Genomic DNA, 21,383 nt, shown 5'->3' with positions numbered 1-21,383 from the left:
GAGCCTGTGTTCTGATTGGTCACAGATGGAGCTAAGATGCGGCCAGTTGAGCACTATGTGGTCAATGTGATAAATGTGTGGTACAGTATCTCCCCAACCTGGCTTACTGTGTACTAACACCATCATTCACAGCCTCTTAGCCTTACATAATATATTGTTCTATTGTTCTATTTTGTAAATTTGTTTTTGCTATTTTGTTAATATTTTTGCTATTTTGTAAAAATGTCTTTGGTCATATTTTTGCTCATTGTTTTTTATTTCCCATGCAACCAACCTCACCGAGTCAATTTCCTGTATGCGCAAATACACTTGGCGAAATAAAAGAATTTTGATTCTGATAACATCATCACCTCTCTTACTTCCCCTCAGTGCGTCTGTGCTGGCTGCGAGGCCAGGGACCCCTCCCCCCTGCTGTGGCCCACATCTGTCAGTTTGTATCTCGTGGCCGTGTGTTACATTTACATTACATTTACATTCATGGCATTTAGCAGACGCCTTTATCCAAAGCGACTTACAACAAATACATTTGTTTAAGTAAGTGAATCATCTATCCATCAGTCATCATAAGAAAAAGTAATCTAGGACCAGGGGCCATTGACAGTCACAATGCTCGAAGAAGGAAGAATTACTTGGGGGGTAGTGGGGATGAAGAGGTCTTTAGGAGGGACAGTTAAGATGTAGCCTTAAGAGATGGGTCTTCAATCTAAGGCGGAAGATAGGTAGCGAACGGGGGAAGATAGGTAGCGACCCCAGGATGAGTAGCGGCTGCATGTGCATGTGTTCCCGCTCAGGCGTTGAACAGAGGGTACCATCTCACGGAGAGCGACCTTTCTTACGCAACACTGCTGCTCCTCCGCTGCTACTACTGTACCGCTCCAGCTGCGTCAGTCTTGAAGCTGTAAATACATAAACTCCGTGCCTGCAACGCCGCTTACACGCAAAAGTCACCGCGTTTAATGATCAATAACGTTCCAAGGCAAGAGACCTTCTTTATATAGTATAAATGACTACTTTAAATGACAGTCTTGAAAGATAGTCAGAACACCGTACTTTCGTTCAAATGGTTAATTCTCTGTTCTGCACACGATCGTGTGTAAATTGTATATACCGTATGTAAATTATTGATTGATTGATTGATTGATTGATTGATTGATTTGATCCCCCCATTAGCTGCTGCACATGGAGCCGCCACTCATCCTGGGGTCCACATAAACCACATGACAGAGTACAGAACAGCTATAGACAGAACAAAACATAATAGACAGAATATCAACATAATTAAATCATTATTTGAAGATTCATTTGTGTGTCACATGGCCTGATGAAAGGGCACGGACAGTGGGCATTGTGCAGTGGGGTTGGGTATGTGAATCAGGGGAGGCCGGTGGAGGTACAAATCGGAGGACGGGCTCATTGTAATGCATGGAATAGAATGAGGAATGGTATCAAACGTGTGTCTGATACTATTCCTCATTCTGTTCCATGCATTGCAGTAAACCCGTCCTCCCATTTCTACCTCCACCAGCCTCCCCCCATGTGAATCAGCATGCTCTCTGACGCTTACTTCCTTGGGATTGTTTCTGTTTACTGTACCATAGACGTACTGGACCATGTACAGATTACAGATGCACCACTGCCACCTGCTGTTTAAAATGGGCACTGCTGGCACATATTACAGTACAAAGAGTTTGCGGTACAACAGTTCAAAACAGAATTGAGTGTACAGTAATGTAATAGCAGTCACTACATTGCCACAACAATCTTGGTCGAAAGTCACAAGCATGAAGCCATTGGACCGGCTTTGCCCATTGACACATACTAGATACATTATTGCGTACTAGAACTTTTGTCGCTAATTCTTTAGATCAATGGAATGTTGACGCCCCGCAGTATGACGTACCATCCTAGCAGGCATTCTCTTTCTCTTTTAGAACGTCTAGTGGAACGTGATGGTGAAGGCTCAGACTCCCTGACTTCAACCGGTGGGGATGCTTGCAGTGGCCTCTGGGGGCGCCTCTGTCATTAGGGCCGCTTCACGTGCGGTTTTCGTGGTTCGCACTTTTCGAACCACATCAACACACTGGAACTCCAGGTGGTTGACCTGGCTCTGAGACACTTCCTGCCAGTTCTAAAAGGAAAACATGTCCTGGGGCGATGTTTTAAAAATGCCCACAGGCTGGTCCGATTGGGCACAGTTGCCATGGCACATCTAAACACTATCCAATCAGATTAATGCCAGTGTAGAGTGAATGAACAGATCAGTTTACTACCACACCATAGGTATGACTATAACTATGCATATAGACCTTCAGGATAAACGGTCATGCTTGACTTATTGTCTTGCCATAAATGTACATGTAAATGTAAAACATCCTTTTTTAATTAAACGTGTTCTCATTCTTCATTATTGACTGACTTAATTATGACTTGCGGCAATGCTGTTAAACAGGTACAGCATTGAGGGAGACATTTGCCAAGTTTGATTTTAACTTGATTTGGCCGAACCCCTCCCATGGTACATAATAATAATAATAGTTTTTCCAAATGACAATTGTGATAACTTTAGTATCTATTATCTGTGTCAACATGACATTTTAACAGACTATTAACACACTGGAACTACAGGCAGTTCACCTGGCTCTGAAACCCTTCTTGCCATTACTAAAAAGAAAACATGAGCAATGTTTTAAAAATCCCCACAGACCGGCCTGACTGGGCACAGTTGCCAAGGCACAAACACCATTCAATCAGACTAAGGACAGCTCAGAGAGAGAGAACAGATCACTTTACTACCACGCCACAGGTATGACTACAACTGATCATATATAGACCTTCAGGGCAAACTGTGTGGTAAACTACGTGTTAAAGTGTTATTTTAGACCTGTGGCCATGCTATTAAGCAGGTATTAATGGAGACATTGGCCAAGTTTGATTTGGCCTAAACCCTCCAATGGTACATAATAATTGTGTCAAACAGGGCTACAAGTAACTCATCACGGGAGCGTGATTACAAATCATCTCCACTCCTCATAGCACCCATTACCACCAAGGAGACCTGTCCTTGTCTCCGGTACTTTCTGTATTGTTCTGATGGAACTGGGTTGGTGAGTGTAAGTACCACCTTAGGCGTACACCATGTTACTATGACTGTGATCCTGTGTGTTTTTAGATCAGTGTAGTTGAAGTAAATGAGTAGAGGAGAGGGAGCCACTTAAGACTATTGAGATGCAGCCATATTTCCTCCGAATTCCTTGAAAATCCATCTCCGTTTATTGCACATCATCCAATCGCCAGAGCATGATTGTGTGTTCCCGCCCCTCAACTTATGATTTGCCAAAATTGACAGATGCGCCACTACAGTCACGAGGGGAACATGGAGCATACTTCAAACTTCAACGTCTTGCTGGCTACGGATTCATACAAGGTGAGCGGCTTATGCAATTCGCATAAGTGGTCAGATGCGACCTGTTTTGCTTGAAATTACTCAAGAAGTCCTTGAAGTTTGGTGTGGTTTGATGGTTAAAACCCTGCCTGCGGTTGTGTGGATATTTGAAGGCAGCACAGCCAAATCGTTATTGTTTTGGTTATTAATATTCTGGCCATAATTTGTTCGAGAACTTTGGTCACCTGAAATCCAAAGAATAATAATGAATGGTCGCATGTCACTTTGGAAGTTACAATTTAAGTTTCAATTTTATGCCACCTTCGCCTGAAATGAAAGTGAAAGTAGCGACTTAACTTTCTTTCAAATAAACATATACGACAAGTGCCAATAAAAAATAACATCCTTACTTGTCTCCATTTTTCCTGTTCTTTTGGAGGTCACAATGATTTTAATGAATGTCATGTCATTCATACATAACCTAAAATCGAGAGAATCTTGTTGTGTAACTTCGTAATTTGTTACATCAGTTGTTGAAACATTGTAATGATCCAATGGGACCAAGGTCCTGTAGAAATATCCTCTCATAAAAAAATTAAATAAAACGAATATATCCTCTCATAGAGCCCAACATCAGCTTCTAATTTGCAATAACACAGTACATGTTCAGACATGTTTTAATCAGAATTATTAACCGAATTCTTGTTTGCTGTCCAGTATCAGACCTATCTAGCAGATGTTGAGTAACATAGGGGAAATCAGACAGCTCGATCTGATCCTGCATAGCAAAAAATAAACCAGATCATTCTGATCCAGATTCAAAGTTTTGAAATACTGGATTCTGGGTGCTGTTTCAGTAATTTGCTGACAGTAGTTATTGTGTCTGCTGTGTAGTAGTGCTGTTTCGTACAGCCAGGGTCCTAGGGGCCAAGCCCACAAGTGCGGTGTGCTGACATGGAGCTGTTTTTATTTCCACAATAATCACTGTTATGATTGTCTTGTAAGATATTGTTGCTACTGTAGTTAGCGTGGCAACAGAACAGTCACATAACAGGTTGTGGGCATGTGATGTGTTCCTGTGCAACCTGACATAAGATCTGAACTTGTCTTCTGAATGAAGGGATTAGGAAACAATAATGAACCAAATCTCATTCATTCATTAAATAATAACTGTCATTAACAAACGACCCCAGCTTCCGCACCAACAAGAATAACCATTCAATGCAGCTTTCAGTTTGTGTCTGTGTTTCTTGTTTGTGTCTGTGTTTTTGTTTGTGTCTGTGTTTCTTGTTTGTGTCTGTGTTTTTGTTTGTGTCTGTGTTTCTTGTTTGTGTCTGTGTTTTTGTTTGTGTCTGTGTTTCTTGTTTTTGTTTCTGTCTGTGTTCTTGTTAGTGTCTGTGTTTCTTGTTTGTGGCTGTGTTTTTGTTTGTGTCTGTTTCTTGTTTGTGTGTCTGTGTTTCTTGTTTGTGTGTTTCTTGTTTGTGTCTGTGTTTTTGTTTGTGTCTGTTTCTTGTTTGTGTGTCTGTGTTTCTTGTTTGTGTGTTTCTTGTTTGTGTGTTTTTGTTTGTGTCTGTGTTTTTCTCTGTGTCTGTGTTTCCTGTTTGTGTCTGTGTTTTGGTGTGGTGCTTTTTGTATGGGACAGTGCAGGCAGGTCCCGAACAGAAGGGGCTGGGAGAGGCTGGGTGAAATGGCATCAGAGGGTGACATTTAGAGTTTGCATTCCCCTCAGGGTAAGTGGGGTGAGAGAAGGGTAGAAGGGATACAAAAGGTCAAGGGTCAAAGACATGCAAAGAGGAAGACAAAGTGATTATATCATGACTATAGACATTATTACCCTTAAAATAAGTCCTTTTTAACCTGGGTACATTGTGTTTGGACTCTAGATGAAAACCCTTAAACTCCCAGACTTATTCACAGGAAATGTGCCTCCCTTAGCAAACATTGATTGTGCTGAACACACAACAGAGGAATTGTTATCATACAGACATTATATAACACGTATACCTATGTGTATTTACACATAGTTCGTAATAGTAGAAATCAGATCAATCTTGATACAACACACATTGCTTCATGTACCAGCTGCTATTATACAATGTTGCATATTGTTGCTTCATGTGTAATTGCAATTGTGAACAGTGTTTGAAATGAATGCAGCTCATTCATGAGTTCAACTGGGCTTCGTGAACTGGGGTCAGTTTCACGAAAGCATCAAAGCTTAAGTAGTACTTTATTTCTTTTGATGGTCCAGTCCCTTGCCTCTCATTCATTTGGCAAATTTCATTATTTCACGCACAGCAGATTGACCTGCAAACATTGATTTTTTATAATTGTTGCTCTCTGGCGGCTTTACGTTTGGCTTGTCGGGAGAAATTAAGCACTGCTTCAGCTACGAAGCTTTCGGGAAACTGACTCCTGTATTATTGTGTATCTCATTTCAGGTCACACACTATAAGCAGTACCCGCCCAACACAAGTAAGGTCTACTCCTACTTTGAGTGCCGTGCACAGAAGACTGAATCCACCAAGAACCATAAAGTGAAATACGACAAAACTGTGTTTTATGGTCTGCAGTATATTCTCCATAAGTATCTGAAAGGTAAGATGTGTATCACTCATAAAGGTCTTGAAGGGATAGCTCAGTCTTGAGTAGGGTTTACCAGACACATTCCAAAAGGACTACCGTACCTCGAGGCTGGGTGGGGTTGGAGCACTGTTTCATATCTTATCTCACACCTTAATCCATGTTCAGGATGTTTCGACATCAAGATGACTTCTGCCTCGAAGGATAGTTCAGTCAGTTTACATACTCATCTCGTTCTATTGATACATAGAATCTAGACCCGGAAAGTCAGTCGTTGAGATGATCTGGGTTTGGTTGCTAAGCCACCATTGAACACAGTTTGAGTGTACACCAATGGGAGTGAGGGGACCTATGGTAGCATGTGTCAAATCATCTGTAAATGGTGTAAGGTTTCCAATGTTGTCTCCTGTGTTTTTCCGCGTACATTTCTCGCTCTCTCACACACACACACACACACACACACACACACACACACACACACACACACACACACACACACACACACACACACACACACCCACACACCCACAGAGACATGGAATTCAGTCACTGTGGGTATGTGTGTGTGTGTGTGTGTGTGTGTGTGTGTGTGTGTGTGTGTGTAAGTGTGTGTGTGTTTAAAGGACTCTCCCAGCCCTCTGTCACAGTTTCACTTTTTTTCCTTTGTCCTTCATTTGCTGGGCTCTTAGGGAAGGTGGTTACTCCTGAGAAGATCAAAGAAGCAAAGGAAGTTTATAGAGAACACTTCCAGGATGATGTATTCAATGAGCAAGGCTGGAACTACATTCTGGAGGTAAGTCATGAAGCTAAATATACTGTATGTAAACAAACAAACACAGTTATCTTTAGTTTGCATGCGTGTGTGTCTGTTTGGGAGAGTGAGTCTCATCATGCTGCAATGTTAAGCCCTGGGTTTGTGTAATATTTCAGAAGTATGATGGCCACCTCCCCGTGGAAATCAAGGCGGTGCCAGAGGGCAGTGTGATTCCGCGTGGGAACGTCCTCTTCACTGTGGAGAGCACGGACCCCGAGTGCTACTGGCTCACCAACTGGGTGGAGGTCAGTGCAATGTAACACTGGCATCTGGGCCTGAGCCCTCCTACTGTAGCTGTCCAGTGTACTGCCTGCTCTGAAATCACACCTGTGTTCACTATGCACTATGCAAAATATGCCTGTTGTAAATATGATCTCACTGTGACAGTCTAAAATATGCCTGTTGTAAATATGATCTCACTGTGACAGTCTAAAATATGCCTGTTCTAAATATGATCTCACTGTGGCAGTCTAAAATATGCCTGTTCTAAATATGATCTCACTGTGGCTGACCATTCTCTGGCCTACTGCTGCTGCTTAGCTGTCATTTTACAGTACAACACACTGTGTCTCAGCCCAGCTGTTGATTCCCAGGGTACTGTCTGTATGAGAAGTTAATTCCCAGGGTACTGTCTGTATGAGAAGTTGATTCCCAGGGTACTGTCTGTATGAGAAGTTAATTCCCAGGGTACTGTCTGTATGAGAAGTTAATTCCCAGGGTACTGTCTGTATGAGAAGTTGATTCCCAGGGTACTGTCTGTATGAGAAGTTAATTCCCAGGGTACTGTCTGTATGAGAAGTTAATTCCCAGGGTACTGTCTGTATGAGAAGTTGATTCCCAGGGTACTGTCTGTATGAGAAGTTGATTCCCAGGGTACTGTCTGTATGAGAAGTTAGGAGAGGTTAGTATTAGTCCTTTCTTCAGGCAGGGGGTCCTACTGAGACCAAGGTCTCTTTTGCCGAGAAGCCCTGCTCACAAACTGTCAGAAATATAAAACAATCAGAAATATACATTCAAAATGACAACCATAATACAATTATAATTCATAATACAATCAATTCATAACCTATAACAATTAATTCATTACATATCAATTACAAAGTCAATGTTCACAATATAATCAATTAAAACATCTACATTCCTTGGATGACAGTTGCTGTATGATCATCATTCTTAGGAGCTTCACTTTTACCAGGAGGCTTTGGTGAGATTTAACCTGTCGGCTTTATAGACTCCTTTAAAGAGCAGATCTTTAAAGGACTGTTAGGTACCGTACTGTGATTGTGCCTCTGAGTCATGGTTCAATACTGTTAAATTTAGATCTGGCACACTTGGGTCCTTTGGATACTGTGTGCAAGGCAGAGGAGGCCATTGGAGGTAGAAACCGGAGGACGGGCTCATTGTAATGCATGGAATGGAATGAGGATCAAACACCATTCCTCATTCCGTTCCATGCGTTACAATGAGCCCATCCTCCGATTTCTACCTCCAACAGCCTCCACTGGTACCACGTCATTTGGGCGGAAGCTGTGTGCATTGTTGTCTATTTTTATCACTCGCAGGATTACGGACATAACATCTGTCAGATACAGGGTCACTAAAGGATTATTACTAAAACCTTTTCCTTCATCGATACAGTTTGTAAACAAAGGTTGTATTTAACCGTCCTATCCTAATGTGTTCAGACTCTTAGTCTTAAAAAATGAAAAACTGAGCCATGTTTTCACAGTTGTGCAAGCCTGGGGTCATGAACTGAGGTCATATTCGCTTGCAGGTTATGACATCATATTCAACAGAGACAGACAGACAGACAGACAGACAGACAGACAGACAGACAGACAGAAAGTCAGAAAGTCAGAGAGAGATGGTGAGTCAGAGTCTTAAGGTCAGAGTGAGGAATTGAAAGCATGTGAGTAGCTGCTGGATTCTTTTCTTAACCAATCAGCACGTGGCATGTGAAATGTACTCATGGCCGTCACCGTAATCACTGAGACACAGCAGGAGGCAGGTTATCAGTTAGTCACATTGATTGACATTGAGGAATGACTGGTGCTTTTTAACTGAGGTCATGAACTCATATTCCCTTGCAGGTTATTATATCATAATGTGACAAATCAACAGAGATAGACAGGCAGACAGACAGACAGAGAGACAGACAGACAAACAGACAGACAGACAGAGAGGCAGACAGACAAACAGACAGACAGACAGAGAGGCAGACAGACAGAGAGACAGACAGACAGACAGACAGAGAGACAGACAGAGAGACAGACAGACAGACAGAGAGAGAGACAGAGAGGCAGACAGACAAACAGACAGACAGACAGAGAGGCAGACAGACAGACAGAGAGACAGACAGACAGACAGACAGACAGACAGAGAGACAGAGACAAACAGACAGACAGACAGAGAGGCAGACAGACAGACAGACAGACAGACAGACAGAGAGGCAGACAGACAGACAGAGAGACAGACAGACAAACAGACAGACAGACAGAGAGGCAGACAGACAGACAGACAGACAGAGAGGCAGACAGACAGACAGACAGAGAGGCAGATAGACAGACAGACAGAGAGAGAGAGACAGGCAGACATTCAGAGAGACAAACAGACATTCAGAGAGACAGACAGAGAGACAGGGAGACAGACAGAGAGACAGACAGACATTCAGAGAGACAGAGAGAGAGACAGACAGATAGACAGAGAGGCAGACAAACAGAGAGACAGACAGACAGACAGAGAGGCAGACAAACAGAGAGACAGACAGACAGAAAGACAGGCAGACAAACAGAGATACAGACAGACAGACAGACAGGCAGACAGGCAGGCAGACACTGAGAGAGAGCAGAAGTAATAAAGTTGGTAATAAAGTTGATAAGATGTTAATTAGTGCCATTGAGTGCCATTGAGGGATGACTGATGCTCTTTAACTATCAGGTACATGCTGTATAGTACAGGCCAGGTCGTCATTGTAAATGAGAATTGGTTCTCAATGGACTTATCTGATTACCAGCCTCCCCTGGTTGTACACAGTCCATCTCCTTCACCTCTGTCTTCCATCCGTCCTCCTCTCCCAGACGATCCTGGTGCAGATCTGGTACCCCATCACGGTAGCCACCAACTCCAGGGAGCAGAAGAAGATCCTGGCCAGGTACCTGCTGGCCACGTCAGGAAGCCTGAAGGATCTGGAGTACAAGCTGCACGACTTCGGCTACAGGGGAGTCTCATCTCAGGAGGTACAGGCTCATACATAAACTTACTGTGAACAATGGTAGTACAGTAGGTATAACTGTTAATAATAATAATAATAATAATAATAATAACAACAACAACAACAACAACAACAACAACAACAACAAGAACAACAACAATAATAATAGTTATTATTATTATTATTAATAAAAATAATAATAATAATAACAGATATACCTACTGTACTGACATTGTTTAATAATAGTTTAATAACATACTTATTATTATTAAAGTAGTAATGATATCATATATAATATAAATGATATAACCAGCAGTATTGGAAAACTGGCTTGACAGGTGTTAGTGGGTAGTCAGATGTGTTCTGTCACATCATGTGTGCAGGCATAAGAGAGCTGTCAATCTGTGTCTGCTATTGTTGTCTGTCAACGTGAAGGGTTGTCATTTCAAGTCAAGGAAGCCATTGTTGGGCTGAGAAATCAGAAATAAACATAATAAACAAACCTTAGGCTTGCCAACAACAACAGTTTGGAATTTCACCCAAAAGAAGAAAAACACCGGTGAGCTCAGCAATCGCAAACAACCTGACAGGCCAAGGAAGACTTCCACAGTGGATGACCGTTAGCAACAGAAACCGGATGCTAAGAGGTTCCTAAAAGAGCCTGCTGAGTTCTGGGAAAGGTATTGTGGACAGATGAGACAAAGATTAAGATGTACCAGAGGTATGCCAAGTGTAAAGTGTTGAGTATGGCTGCCACTGGAACTGGCTCACTTGTCTTCATTGATGATGTAACTGCTGACGGCAGCAGCAGAATGAAGACAATGATCCCAAACACAGAAAGACAATGACCCCCAAACATACTGCCATAGCAACCAGGGAGTTTTTCAGGGCCAAAAAGTGGAAAGTTCGAGAGTGGCCAAGCCAATCTTCAGATTCAAATCCAATTGAACATGCATTTCATTTGCTGAAGAGGGAACAAGAGCAAAAAGACCAAAACAAACAACAACTGAAGATGGCTGCAGTACAGGCCTGGCAGAACATCACCAGAGAATACACCCAGCGTCTGGCAGGGTCAATGAGTCACAGACTTCAGGCAGTTATTGCTGGCAAAGGATGTCGACCAAATACTAAATTAGACATTATATTATTTTTTCCAATACTTTTGGAGCTGAAATAGGGGGAGTATGTTTAAAACAATGTTATACTTTCTAAATGGTATAACCAATCTGAAAAAAGCCCCAATTGAATTAAAGCTGAAAATCTCTACTTTGACCCCGTTTGATTTCAAATCCAAACTGCTGGTATACAGCTAAAAAAAGACAAATGCTCTCTTTCTAATACTTACGGAGGGCACTGTATATATATATATATATATTACATCAATTATATAATTCTTACTTTAATAATAAGTACTATTATAATAACTATTAACAGTTATACCTATTGTATATGCCATTTTGCAGATGTTTTTATTCAAAGCAACTTGTAGTACAGTGAGTGCACACATTTCTTGTATATATGGTCCCAGCGGGAATCAAACCCACAACCTCGGCATTGCGAGCACCGTGCTGTACTAACTGAGCCACACAGGCCTCTTACCCAATGTTGATGTTGTACATAGATGGCAGGCCGTACCCTCCTGTTTGCTCTTGTCCTTCATGTTTGTTGTTCCTTCGGTTGGTTTCAGACCGCTGGCCTGGGAGCATCGGCACACCTGGTCAACTTCAAAGGCACAGACACTGTAGCGGGTATCTGCGTCATAAAGAAGTACTATGGCACTATGGACCCTGTGCCGGGCTACTCTATACCCGCGGCGGAGCACAGGTAACATGGGGTCACAGGGAGACCTGGTTGGGCAGGGCAACAGGTGACATGGGGTCACAGGGAGAACTGGTTGGGCAGGGCAACAGGTGACATGGGGTCACAGGGAGAACTGGTTGGGCAGGGCAACAGGTAACATGGGGTCACAGGGAGAACTGGTTGGGCAGGGCAACAGGTGACATGGGGTCACAGTGAGAACTGGTTGGGCAGGGCAACAGGTAACATGGGGTCACAGGGAGAACTGGTTGGGCAGGGCAACAGGTAACATGGGGTCACAGGGAGAACTGGTTGGGCAGGGCAACAAGTAACACTTGTTGTATCATCAGGTAGCCCTTTATTTTACCTGGTATTTACTCAGTAGTTACTAGGTAACTATGTGGTAATGAGAGGTACTACTGGTAGTTAGCTCAATAAATGAAGCACCATCAGTAACTGCCTGGTACTAAATGGCACATAGAGGTGATTGAGTCAGTGAATGTAAAAGAAACAGTGAGTTTAATTAATATGCAGTTATCAGGTAATAATGCTTTTACCCAGTACTTTAAAAGTAAGTGCTTGCTGCTCAATACTGGGCTGTAAAAACAAAAACTTACCCAACGTTTTATTCAATATTTGATTTGACGGTTGTCTTTCTATTGTCTGAATACAGCTCACACAGTTAAGTTAGACTAGGGTTACATTTCATTGTATTCAAGATTTGATCTCTTGCACCCCCTTCTGGGTCTTATGTTGTATTACACCATCCCTTCGTGTTCCTCAAGTAATATCTCCATATTTCAGTCAAATTATCTCAGGTTTTCCCCCTACTGTACAAACATTGTTATTTACCGGACCGTTGTGTTAACTCACCAACTGCCAAAGAATTCCGGAACACTCACCACCTAGAGTGCCAAGTGTTCTATGTGGCATTTACCTAGCAACAACCCTTTGATTGGCCACAAAATCAAGCATCATAATTGACGCATTTTTGGTGAATGAAGTCACCCCCGGCGCTCTAGGATGTTGGCAATCTGGGCGACATTTTTTTGTCACTCGGGCACTAAATGAGTTAACTCTCCTTCACAGCACTATCACAGCCTGGGGGAAGGACCGCGAGAAGGATGCCTTTGAGCACATCGTGAAGCAGTTCCCCTCGGTGCCCGTGTCCATCGTCAGCGACAGCTACGACATCTACAACGCGTGTGAGAAGATCTGGGGCGAGGACCTCCGGGCTCTGGTCGAGGCTCGCAGCGCAGACGTGCCCATCATCATCCGTCCTGACTCAGGAGACCCCTTAGATACCGTGCTGAAGGTGAGCGTTTCAGAGTAAAGGGGTACGCTTGTAATGACGGCCACTTGTGAGTGGGCATCGGGGGAGGCTGGTGGAGGTAGAAATCGGAGGGCGGGCTCATTGTGATGCGTGAAATGGCATGAGGAATATGCCATTCCATGCATTGCAATGAGCCCGTCCTCCAATTTCTGCCTCCACCAGCTTCTCCTGGTGGACATTCATAGTATGCTTCACACAGAGTTAGTAGTGTGCACTATCAGAAAGTCGTAGGAGTAACGTGGTTGTAGAACATTATGATTGTGGTTCTCAGGCCCTTCCTCATCAAAACGACACTCAAATCATTGATGAGCAAATTAAAAAAATGGGCAGCAAAAAAATAAATAAAAATAGAATGAATCGACTTCAAATCGTAATATTTAATGCACAGACGTGTTTCGCCGTGTGCCTTCTTCAGCATGCATGAATCACCATGGACATGTCTCCCTCTTGCTGATTCCAAGGTCTTAGAGATTTTGGGGAGGAAGTTCCCCACCCAGGAGAACAGCAAAGGGTACAAGGTGCTGCCTCCCTACATCAGGGTGATCCAGGGGGACGGAGTTGACATCAACACTATACAGAAGGTACTGCGTCTTCCTGCCCTCTCCCTCACTGTCTCTCCTTTCCTGGTAGGTGGATTCTGGTGGAGGGAGAAATCGGTGGACGGGCTCATTGTAATGCATGGGATGGAATCGAGCAATGGCATCAAACACGCGTTTGATGCCAGTCCTCATTCCGTTCCATCCTTCACAGTGAGCCCATCCACCGATTCCTCATTCCACCAGCCTCCACCGATCATGGTCTAGATCAGTAGGATGAGGACGTTGTTTTTTGAACTCATCCCTTGTGATCTCATCCCTCAGATAGTGGAGGGGATGAAGCAGCAGGGATGGAGCATTGAGAACGTCAGCTTCGGGTCGGGCGGAGCCCTGCTCCAGAAGCTGACCCGAGACCTACTCAACTGCTGCTTCAAGTGCAGCTATGTGGTGACCAACGGCCTTGGGGTGAGTCAGCGGCAGTGGGAATAGTCCCTCAATAGTCCCTCAATAGTCCCTCAGTCTCCCTCAGTCTCCGAATGAAATCCCAAGTTCATGGAACAACGGGAAAAGGCAGCCCTCCAAAATATTTCAAAAGAGGACAGCAAGATGTCACCTCATTTCAGCGTTTTATTTTCAGCCAGGCACGCTAACACGTTTCAGCTGTTACGCCTTCATCAGATCATCACTCACCCTTTGTGTAGAGACTTTGTTTACTTTGTTTGATTTTACCCTTTGATTTCCTTTATTTAATTTAGTTTTACAGGGACAACACACATTAATCAACATTTCTGTAAATGTGGCAGATAGTTTTAGCCAGCCAGCTGATTTTCAACTGTAGTCTCTGTTGTAATGAATCCAAATCTTGCTTTGATACAGGTGAATGTGTTTAAGGACCCTGTGGCTGATCCCAACAAAAGGTCAAAGAAAGGTCGTCTTTCACTACACAGAACACCTGGAGGGGGGTTTGTGACGCTGGAGGAAGGGAAGGGTGACCTGGAGGAATATGGTGCAGTAAGTTAATTAACAAGACTTAACTCAGTCAATATCAGTGATTAGGACAGACAAATCCTCAAAAATACTTTTTCTCTGAGGTAAATAGAAAAACAATACAGCTATTGTTATTCTTCTAAAGTGATCGTGGCTGGAAAAGGATAAGAAGTGCCTTTTGTCTGAGTCTCTCTGCCTCTCTCTTTTCTTTACACAGGACCTGCTTCACACCGTTTTTCAAAATGGTTTGATATTAAAGACGTACTCATTTGATGAGGTCCGAGCCAATGCCAAGCTCCAGGACTGTGATCTGGAGGAGTCACACTGAGACCCGGCACCCACACTGAGGAATGAACTCCGTCCCACCTGTCTCAGCACTGACCTTCTTGGACTAGGAGCTAACAAAACGCTAACATTGTCCTTGAAAACTGAAACATTTATTTTGTGTGTGTGTGTGTGTGTGTGTGTGCGTGCGTGTGTGTGTGCGTGTGTGTGTGTGTGTGTGTGAGAGAGAGAGAGAGAGAGAGAGAGAGACAGAGCTCTTTATTTTAACCAATCAATAGAAAATAATTTAAATGATAATAAAGAATTATGTAGGGGTGAGGAAATCAATGGGACTGAATGGGGAAAATTTCACAAGCCCCACAATATCTTATGATATGACGAAGGCGGGCCTTAATTTAATTCAACCAATAAATAAAGCAAAGCAAGAACAAACGTGTTTTTTGCGTGTGCACCTTATCACTGCAATTGAACTACAATCTGCAAGACTTTTAAGCACTGCAGCTCATTTAGCCACATCTGATACGTTGTAGCTTGGTGCAGGGCATTGCCATGCAATTGTACTATATTTATGGGTGATTTTGCAACTACGGGCATTTGTGTGCCTCAGGGGTAGATTTTAAAGAAAAAACATATATTTTAGTTTTTTTTCTTTTACATATAACAAGTAAAATAACTTTTAACTTTTTTCAACTATGTTTTTTAATTGTATGTCTGGATTCCACTATTTGCACTGTTTTTGCCTTGTCAATGTTGACAATATGAAAATATTTAATGAACCTATTAAATAACTAGATGTATATTTGATGTGCCTAAGCCATTTGTTGTTTTATTACAAAATCCACCTATCTCACAGTATTGCTGTCATTACCATCACAATATACAAATTATACTATATATAATTATATAATAGAGCTTTTTCTAAAGTTTGTGTACATGGTTACCATGGAAATTAAAAGTGACCACACATGGATGTCATGGAGAAAGATTTCAAATTTGATGCCCAGAAATGAAAGAAAAATCAAGGTATATACGACTTGAGAAGAGAACATTTTTTATTGTACGTCATTACTGAAAAGGCCATAATTTTATCAAACTATGTTACAATTTTGAAATTCTGTTTTAATTGTATTTAGGATACATGATATGCTAGTTAGTCAACTGGATTTAGCATGCTAGAAGCCCTGCCATTTGTGACCAAATATGTTAAAATATCATTCCCATCACATTTAAGCATGAACATGCTCAATACATATGCTTAAGAATGGTTAAAAATATGATTTCATACAAATGAATGCAATTTTATATTTAATATTGTAACGAACGGCGGGGCAGAGTAGCTTGCCTTAAGCGGGTATCGAACTCGCAACCTTCCGCTTACAAACCGGCCGCGCTAGCCACAACACCAAGAGAGTTAACTCACTTGGCGGAGCTGCTAACGGGCCTTACACAGGGTCGTTACAATATCTTAAAATACAATGCCTGTCATTTTATTGTCAACTAAAATGGATTGTTTTATGATGTGACGGTAATGACGTTTGCCCTGGACTATCGATATAAAATAAATCTAGAAAGCATAGAATTCTTCTTTAAAACTCTAAAATGTTTAAATAGTACGGCCTCAGCCACTATCAGATCATGTTTCCAGACAGAGTGAATAACATTTTCTGGTGTAGACCCATATATACAGTATATATACTATGGCTCAGTTGGTAGAGCATGGCGCTAACAACGCTTAGGTTGTGGGTTCTATTCCCGCTGGGACCATATATACTGAAAAATGTATGTACTCACTGCAATGTAAGTCGCTTTGGATGAAAGCGTCAGCTAAATGGCCTACATATATTGACAAAATAGTAACAACACAAATTCATGAAAATCTACTTTTATTTGGATGCAAAAACTCACAACTTAAAGCAATACTGTAGCAGAGGAGAGTAGTACTGTTTGCTGGTTGGTTGAAGTGTGATAGTTTGGCTATTTTCAATTGTCGTCCCCACTATATTCACCAGAGCTAGACCAGATCAGCACAGAAAACAAACACTCAAAATAAAGCTGTTGGGTCAACTGCAACACACCATCAGGAGCAGCTTTGTGTAATCTACTGTATTCTCTGTTTGTTTTCAAACCGACCACATTTCCACCTACAATTTTCCAATATAGACCTAATGCAGTTTACATTTCGATCTTTTGGAGAAAGGTTCTACACCTTTTTTCAATTCTGACAGTTGGTCGCCATAAAACCGAAAAAAATGTGATGATCTCCTGATGGTGTTTTGTTGCAGTTGACCTGTTGTATTCAATCAAGATAAAAGTGGTTTGAGTCTGATTTCTTACACACAGCACAACTCCTCATCACTGTTTTAGCTGCCATGGGCGTAGCAATTATTTCTCATGTTGTCAACTCAAGTCTGGCCTATATAATCACAGATGGATTATATGGTGGGGAACTGTGTGAAAACTGGGTCTGAGGTAAAAGTCTCCAATAAAACAGAATACAAACACAGAAAGCAAAAGCATATTAAAAGCAAAGCCAATAGGCATCAAAGAAATACTGAAGACAAAACGTAATCAATGTTGTTGTTGTTTTTTTTCTCTGTCTTGTAAGGTAACTTAGGTTAGTTGTCCCATTTCTTGTGTGATATAAACCAATGGTTGGACCCACAGTATGAGCTACATTCCAACGTGGTGTAAACAGAAATATACACAAGGCATCTACTCGAAAGGATTGTATCAAAATGTTCTAAAAATATCTCTGGTTGGTTTCACAAAAGCAAACTGTATCAAAAGCATTGGCAGAGAGCAAGCAATATAATAGGCTAACCCTTACACAACGAAAAGCAGGACAACCAATCAATTCGCTTTGATTGCGGACCTACAGAGAGTCCCATACGGCACATGCAATCCATTAAACTCAACACAGTCAAAACACAATACAGAAAATAACTTTTACAGCTGAACATCAGAGAGACAACCTTAGTTGGTCTATTGTGCTTCATACGGATTAGGCTGGGCCTATCTATACAACAATCATGGGCTGCTAACTTCACGCATGTGTTCAGGCTACTGTTGAAAGCAGGAGCGTCATATTCCCAAAGGCTGAAGGGGCACTGAACGATCTCTGACGGCCAAATTTGTTATCAAAGTTTGCACCTCAATTTTTCTTTAAACACTTCCTTTGTTAAAACGTCAGCATTCCTTTCATATTTGTTTTTACCCTCTTGCAAATGTTTCCGCTGGAAAATAACATTTGCTAACTTTGAGCTAGTGCCAATGGAATATTGGCTAGCAGGGTTGCGACAAATTCCAATTAGGTAGGCTAATTGAAAAAAGGGCATTATTTTCAATGGGTATCAGGGTATACTGTATGTTTCAGTAGTCAGCAACTCAAATTAAGACTAAATTCTATTGTAAATTGGAAATAAAAAGCTTTTATTTTTTAATTTGAATTAGAGATTCCGGAATTCATGTAACTGAAAGGAATTCACAACAACCCTGTTCTAGAAGAATGAGTAGAAGAATGTTCTATTCATATCTGTGTGACGAGTTCCAACTCCACGGCGCCCCCTTCAGTCTCCATAGACCCATGACGCCCCTGACTGAAAGTCTATGTGGCCATAATGCACGTGTGTCCCTTTGTAAACATCAGCATGGGCCATGAGAACTGCACACACGCGTGGTACTGTAATACTGCAGATTGCACAGGATGCCTAATTACCTAATCATTACCTCTATGTTCCATACAATTTACATGCCTCAGTTAATGAACACGTAGCACCATGCAACCTGAAGATGAGGTGGCTCTTGAACGCATCAAGAGTTGAAAGGCCTGCTGTACTGTATTTTGTATTTTTTTGTATTTTTCTTTTTACATCAAGAGATAGTTTTGGTGTAAATGAGAACAAAAGCTAGTTGGTGGTTTATATTCAAGACAAAACGCCTTGTCCCTCGAGTGCAGAATTGTTTTGTAATACTGTTAAACTACGGGCTGGTTTTTATTCTGTTTGTCAATGGACAATCCAACATTTGCTGTCACTTAATGGGACATATTCTGTCAGATACACTCATTCCATTATAATCAGACGAGGTGGTGAAGGTAGAAATCGGAGGACGGGCTCATTGCAATGCATGGAACGGATTGAGGTATGGTATCAAACACCAATGTTTGATACCAAATGGTATAACAAAAACAATCTTTTATACCATTCCTCTTTCCATTCCATGCATTACAATGAGCCCGTCCTCCGATTTCTACCTCCACCAGCCTCCCCTGAATATATTCTATCTGACAATCTCTGCCTGATCCAAAAACAGCCCCTTAACCCTGGCCTCTCTGTGTTCACCCATCTGAAGGAACCAGATGGGTGTCACCAACGTCCCAGAAGCTCTGCATTTTGGAAGGAAAGCTGATAGAGGCTGATGGAGGTAGAAATCAGAGGACAGGCTCGTTGTCATGAGTGGAATGGAATCTGGAATAGTATCAAACACCTGTGTTTGATACGTTTTTTGATACCATTCCTCATTCCGTTCCATCCATTATAATATGCCTGTCCTCCAATTTCTCCCTCCTCCAGCCTCTCATAGAGGTTGTTTTGGACGAGGCACTCCTCTTGTCCACTGACCCCCCCCCAAAATGGACTCATGCATTTAACACCCTACAGTATGTCACACTATGTGAACCCTATGTCAACCCTATGTCAGTGGGGGATGATGATGGGATGTATGGGTTTGAGTGAATGTTAGAGATTTGAGAAGGGTCAGACGGAATCTGCAGCGAAGTTTACTCATCGATATCTTTTCAAAATTGTTTGTATATTTCTTTTGACTCACATCAATAAAAACAACATAATTTCATCTTCTGATGAAGTATTCAGATAATCAGTTTCAACTAAATAACGGTCGACAGGAAGGTCTTCCTCCTCAGAATCCGTCTGGGCCTACAGTAGATATATGTAAGGACTTGAGAAACTCTTGACCAATCAGAAGAGGCTGGTGGAGGTAGAAATCGGAGGATGGGTTTAATTGTAATGCATGGGACGGAATACAGGTAAGAATGGAAAGGAAAGAGGAACGGTATTGATACCATTTCTGATTCAATGAGCCCGTCCTCCGATTTCTACCTCCACCAGCCTCCCCTGTGACCAGTTGACCTGTCACATTATCAACGTGTAATGCAAAGCCTCCTCAGGTCCCTAGAATATAAGCACAGATCTCAAGTCAGGACTAGTCTGTCTGAGGTGAGCCTCTCTGATGTGGAAGGGGGGGTGTGACTGTCTTTGTGGTGAGATCCTGTTTTAAAGGGTGATACTGAAATGGCAATACAGTGTACAGTGCAGACCTGGGTTCAAATAGCATTTGAAATCATTTGAAATACTCAACTGTGCTTGATTGATTTTGCCTGGCACAATGAGAACCAATGGAATGGTCCAGAAAGTGCCAACCTTACGTTGCCCATGAGGCACCCCTGGCAGGCTCAACCAAACGCTCAGTATTTGAAAGAGTGGCCTTTTGGACCCGGGTCCGGTACAGTGGTGTGTACTGTACCACTGAGTGTACAGTGCTGTGTCTCGGTCTGAGTGTCTCTACTCCTCTGTTGTGTGTGACAGCTGCTTCTCGTACAAGCTGAGGACGTGGTGCACAAACTGGTACTGCTCCCCCGTCTGGATCATGCCTCCTCTGCAGGACACACACACACACACACACACACACACACACACACACACACACACACACGCATGCACACGCACATACAGCACGCACGGACGTGCGCACACACACACACACACACACACACACACACACACACACACACACACAGAAAAAGAGAGAGAGAAAGAGAAAGAGAGAGAGAAAGAGAAAGAGAGAGGGGGGCTGGTATTAGACAAGACAAACAGGCATCATCAGAAGAGTTTGTCTTCTACAGCCCTGACAACCACTAGGAATACAACAACAAAGAGGTTCTTCATTCTAGAACCGTTCCACAGTGGGCTCATTCTAGGCAACAGTTCTAGAACCATTCTACAGTGGGTTCATTCTAAGTAACAGTTCTAGAACCGTTGTACAGTGGGTTGTGGTTGTGGTCAGTCTCACCGGTCGAGGCGCAGCTGGCAGGTGGTCTTCAGGATGTCGACCACGCCCTCACTCCTCAGCTGCTTACACAGGATGGAAGTGGCGATGAAGCAGCCTGTTCGACCTATCCCAGCGCTGCAGGGAGGAAGAGGAGGGTACATATTATTTATTTAAAATTTATTTAACCAGGTAAAAACCCAGCAGTGCTTTAACTTGATTTGATTCTACAAATACGATAAAGAATATTTCATATATTTTTATTTTGTATTTTTAATTTCAAAATTTGTTTTTTTGTGGCGTTGGCATTGAGAGCGACACCAGGTCGGTGTGTCCCCTCAGGTGTGTCCCCTCAGGTGTGACCCCTCAGGTGTGTCCCCTCAGGTGTGACC

General features: G+C 42.4%; 2 protein-coding genes across 2 annotated transcripts in view; one reads left to right on the top strand and one right to left on the bottom strand.

Moving 5' to 3' along the window:
* The first annotated feature begins 3,344 nt into the window (after positions 1-3,344).
* Positions 3,345-15,732, top strand: LOC310802540 (nicotinamide phosphoribosyltransferase-like). The gene is made up of 11 exons (XM_083666965.1): positions 3,345-3,424; positions 5,824-5,980; positions 6,655-6,758; positions 6,896-7,024; positions 9,857-10,015; positions 11,678-11,814; positions 12,877-13,102; positions 13,582-13,701; positions 13,981-14,121; positions 14,533-14,667; positions 14,861-15,732. The coding sequence occupies exons 1-11, from the start codon at positions 3,347-3,349 to the stop codon at positions 14,969-14,971; spliced, it is 1,497 nt and encodes a 498-aa protein (XP_083523091.1). The 5' UTR covers positions 3,345-3,346; the 3' UTR covers positions 14,972-15,732.
* A 4,775-nt stretch (positions 15,733-20,507) lies between these two features.
* ptpn5 (protein tyrosine phosphatase non-receptor type 5) overlaps positions 20,508-21,383 on the bottom strand; it is a gene marked incomplete at both ends in the record, with an annotated part of 7,286 nt that continues 6,410 nt past the window's right edge. The window contains 2 exons of the mRNA XM_083665670.1: positions 20,508-20,601; positions 21,016-21,129. Coding sequence (XP_083521796.1) covers positions 20,508-20,601; positions 21,016-21,129 — 208 coding nt within the window. The remainder of the gene's footprint in view (positions 20,602-21,015; positions 21,130-21,383) is intronic.

Source organism: Argentina silus (genome assembly GCF_951799395.1).
Source record: "Argentina silus genome assembly, chromosome: 3".
Taxonomy (NCBI): domain Eukaryota; kingdom Metazoa; phylum Chordata; class Actinopteri; order Argentiniformes; family Argentinidae; genus Argentina; species Argentina silus.
Note: the sequence above shows the minus strand (reverse complement) of the source record. Positions and strands in the feature narration are given on the sequence as shown.

Bases quoted from the DNA above. Each gene is read 5' to 3' on its own strand.
- LOC310802540 (XM_083666965.1), top strand. From the start codon at position 3,347: ATGCGCCACTACAGTCACGAGGGGAACATGGAGCATACTTCAAACTTC. The intron at 11,815-12,876 runs GTAACATGGGGT...TCTCCTTCACAG, and splicing joins ATACCCGCGGCGGAGCACAG to CACTATCACAGCCTGGGGGA. The intron at 14,122-14,532 runs GTGAGTCAGCGG...GCTTTGATACAG, and splicing joins TGGTGACCAACGGCCTTGGG to GTGAATGTGTTTAAGGACCC.